This window comes from Hippocampus comes, unplaced genomic scaffold (assembly GCF_001891065.2).
Source record: "Hippocampus comes isolate QL1 unplaced genomic scaffold, H_comes_QL1_v1.1 scaffold39, whole genome shotgun sequence".
Lineage (NCBI taxonomy): Eukaryota > Metazoa > Chordata > Actinopteri > Syngnathiformes > Syngnathidae > Hippocampus > Hippocampus comes.
The window spans coordinates 4,230,325-4,233,724 of NW_017842054.1; the positions used below are offsets into that span (position 1 = coordinate 4,230,325).

Consider the following 3,400-nt stretch of genomic DNA (forward strand, 5'->3'; position numbering starts at 1 on the left):
GGGGGGCGTGTCCTGTGAAAGTGGTAGACTGGTGCTTGAGATGATGAAAGTGCATTTACATCGGTGGGACGACGAGGCCGGACATGGCTGAGAAAAAGAGGAAAGACGTGATTAGTCTATCAAGCTTAGAAGAGTTCTGGGAAAAAAAATGCAATGAAATAGTGCGTCTACGTGTGTGGATGCGTGCGTGGTTGGGTGCGTGTTGCAAGTATGTCCGCCTGCCGTTCCTGCGAGTGTTTGCCCGCAGCTGCGCGCCCTCCTAGTGGGTGAGACTTTGTTAAGCTCCCTCCTGCTCTGACATTTCAGCCCCCAGCACGCCGGCCTTGCTTTCGTGTGATATTTCCACTCGGGCGTCGGGGCAACGGCAAACAGTTGGCCCGACGCTCCGGAGAGGTGCAAAACCCACTGGCGCGGTCACATCGCACAATCCGTCGTTTCTCAGACCTTCCCTGCCCGAACGTTCCCATTTGACATCAGACGATGCACCGCGCTCTTCTCTGAGAAAGATTAGCCGCGATCGACAGTAGCTTCGGCGCGATCGTAGCCGGACCATCTGCTCTGGGCGTCATTAGCGACTGCACCTCACCCGGAGAGTTTATACACGCGGCACTTTTCACACATTTGAACAATTAGGCGCCGACTGAACTGCCGGGAATGATATATGACGATATTGCTGGGAGTGTATTTGTAGAGTCATGGTTGGAATGCTTTTAAGTTTGCCAGCGCAGATGATGATGGCGAGGCATTGCTCATTAATTTCTGCACAACATGTATTAATAAGTATGAACGTGTTGCGAGATGAACTTTAATTTCCCACTTCATTAAGCCCAATGTTATTAATCTTGGGGCGCGCGTGCGCGCCCGCGACGGCTTTGCTTGTTTTCAAACCAATCACGTCGGTGGTGACGCGCGCGCACTCAAAACCTAATAAACATAATTACCGAAAACAATTCTGGCGAGCTTCTTCGTCGGCGGGGATCGTCCTTACCAAAGGGCAGCGGGGGCGCGTGTCGCCGTGCGCGTTCGGAACGCAAGATGAGTCGGATGCGTGTGTATGGGTGTGTATGTGTGAGTGTGTGCGTGCGTGTATGCATGTATGTGCGTGTGTGTGTGTGTGATGTGTAAATTGGCCTGTCAAAAATGCATATATGTGTAATGATTAATCCCTCACCAAACCGGACAGAGGCCTGAGCAGCAGTATCTGACCAGTAGTCCGTAGGGAAAGGATGAGGGGGTGAGGGGGGCTCACCTTGCAGTCCGTTGCCGTTGGCGCTGGTGCAGGAGGGGGGTGGGGAGGCCTGGGGTCGGACCACAGGGGCGAAGGCGCTCTTTTGTTTAACTGCGGAGACGACAGGGAGGGGAGAGGGCAGGAGGGCGGGTGAGAGTGAGAACGTGCTGTGAGTAGTGCTTAGAGAGGGAGAGGGCAGTCGAGGTAAGGCTGGGCTAGTGTTACTTCGGGGTCGGGAAGGCAGAGGGTGGGGGGGGGGCACGGGATCAGTGCTTGCGGGCTCCCGCTATCCTCAGATGGTCTGGCAGAACACATTTGAAATACTCATGCAAAATATACTGTCACTGGATTGAGCGTAGATAATACTTACCTCGTGACTCTCATTGAAACGAGCGCATCGGTTGCTAACGGAGCAACTCACAAAGCTAATCTCAGTGAACAAGGAAAATCCAGACGCTTCTTCCGTGACGCACTTTGACGGAAAGTCGTTTTTGTGAAATCCCCGATAACGAAATTCAGCCTCCTCACTCGATTCAACGAAGCGGCGACTGTGGATTAGCGCTCGCGGCTCGTGGCTGAAAGTCCTCAGATTTGACTTCCGATGCTCCCGTCGGATCTCGCCATTGAACGATCGAACTGTCACGATACCGACCGTCCAGTTTCGGGCGTCGCGCATCACATAGAAATCCATAAAAAGCGTCTCGATCCGAACCACGCGTGTTGCCGAGAAACACTCAGAGCGAGCCGCGAAAGCGAAAGTCACACGTTAGAAGGAGCGGCAATGTTCTAACGCCGGTTGCCAATCATTCATTGAGGCGAAAACCAATGTGGGAACTGGAATTCAATCAGCGGCGGCGGTTGAGTGCGACTCACTTCCATATGGGGAGTTGGCAGAGGATCCGTTGAGGAACCCCGGGGAGCTTGGCACTCCCAGGTTCATGCCGGCATTGCCGTAGCCGTTCATGCTGTTGCTGACGGTGTTGTAGCTCGACTGTTGTGGGGTGCTGCTGGAGATGTAGCCCCGGGGGGACACGCTGCTGGTGTTCCGGCTGTAGCCCACTGCACAACCAAGACACGGGATGGATGGATGGTTGGGGGCGGGGGGATAGAAAAAGGACGGTTTGTTCATTGTGCTTTTACCGGTGAAATTTACAGCTGCGATCAAATATATATATATATATATATTTTTTTTATATCAGCTCACACTGCAGATGGCACTTTAATAAGAACAGAGGTTTGAACTTAATTGGGGCTTTTAACAGCCTATATTGTTCTGGAGTCGGAGCAGTTACTCAAAAAATGTGGATTTCTGTCTATTTTATTTTTTTTTTAATGAGTGGAGTGAGAGTGGGGGAAAAAAAAAAATCAAATAAAAAGTAGAGTCCGCATTGCCGGAGACACACACAACCCCTTTCGGCCGCTCCCGTGACCACAACGTTGTTGGCCGCCGAGCAGCACATCACCTACCTTGGTCGTTCCCTTGTGACTCAGACACGTTGACTGCTAGCTGGCTGCTGAAGGAGTTGACTCCCATCATGCCGTGGGAGGCTGTGTTGGCGAGAGAGGGGATCTGGTTGTGGTTGCGGGGAACGCTGTACAGGGCCTCGGCGATGTCAGCTGCCCTCTTCAGAATGATCTCCTGAGAAGCGCAGAAAGAGGGAAGGCAAAGGTGTTTTGAGTTTCCTTTTTTAAAGCATGCGCGGCCGCTTTGATGCCTGGTTCACGGCTATATGGTGGGAGCGCGCATCTCGCTCCAGATATAGTGGGAGCGAAAATCCCCTATGGTGATGCTCTGGGTAAATTTCTCATTTATTTAAGTCCAACGCCGCGCGGATACCGACCTGATTGTTGTGGGGCATCCCGTACAGGGCCTCGACGAGGTCAGCCGCCCTCTTCAGTAACACCTCCTGATTGAAGGGAGAGAAAATGCTCAGAGCCCATAACAGTAACGAAGACTACGAGAAACGCGGCGGGCCAGGTTGGCTTTTTCCCGGCCGCCAAAAACTGAGGCGCAGCGCCCATTTTAAGAGGCGCCGCGCCTTCATTTACACACTACTTTACTCCTCCCATGCATGCAGAGCGGTGAATAATGTTCCCTATCTTAATTAAACCGGCACAGTCCTTTAAAAACAACACCTCGCGCCCGATTCCGGGCTTGCAGAGTTCAGCGTC

At 52.6% G+C, this 3,400-nt stretch overlaps 1 protein-coding gene across 6 annotated transcripts in view; it reads right to left on the reverse strand.

The window, feature by feature from the left end:
- Positions 1-7: 7 nt before the first annotated feature.
- LOC109510117 (EBF transcription factor 3) overlaps positions 8-3,400 on the reverse strand; it is a 129,155-nt gene continuing 125,762 nt past the window's right edge. For 2 of the 6 annotated variants that reach the window (XM_019860213.1, XM_019860211.1), the window contains exons 12-16: positions 3,070-3,135; positions 2,696-2,867; positions 2,102-2,287; positions 1,172-1,339; positions 8-87 (exon numbers count right to left, since the gene is read on the reverse strand). In XM_019860213.1, the coding sequence (XP_019715772.1) occupies positions 56-87; positions 1,172-1,339; positions 2,102-2,287; positions 2,696-2,867; positions 3,070-3,135 (624 nt within the window). In that variant the 3' untranslated portion in view covers positions 8-55. The remainder of the gene's footprint in view (positions 88-1,171; positions 1,340-2,101; positions 2,288-2,695; positions 2,868-3,069; positions 3,136-3,400) is intronic. The other 4 variants (XM_019860217.1, XM_019860216.1, XM_019860215.1 and 1 more) reach the window with 3 other exon arrangements.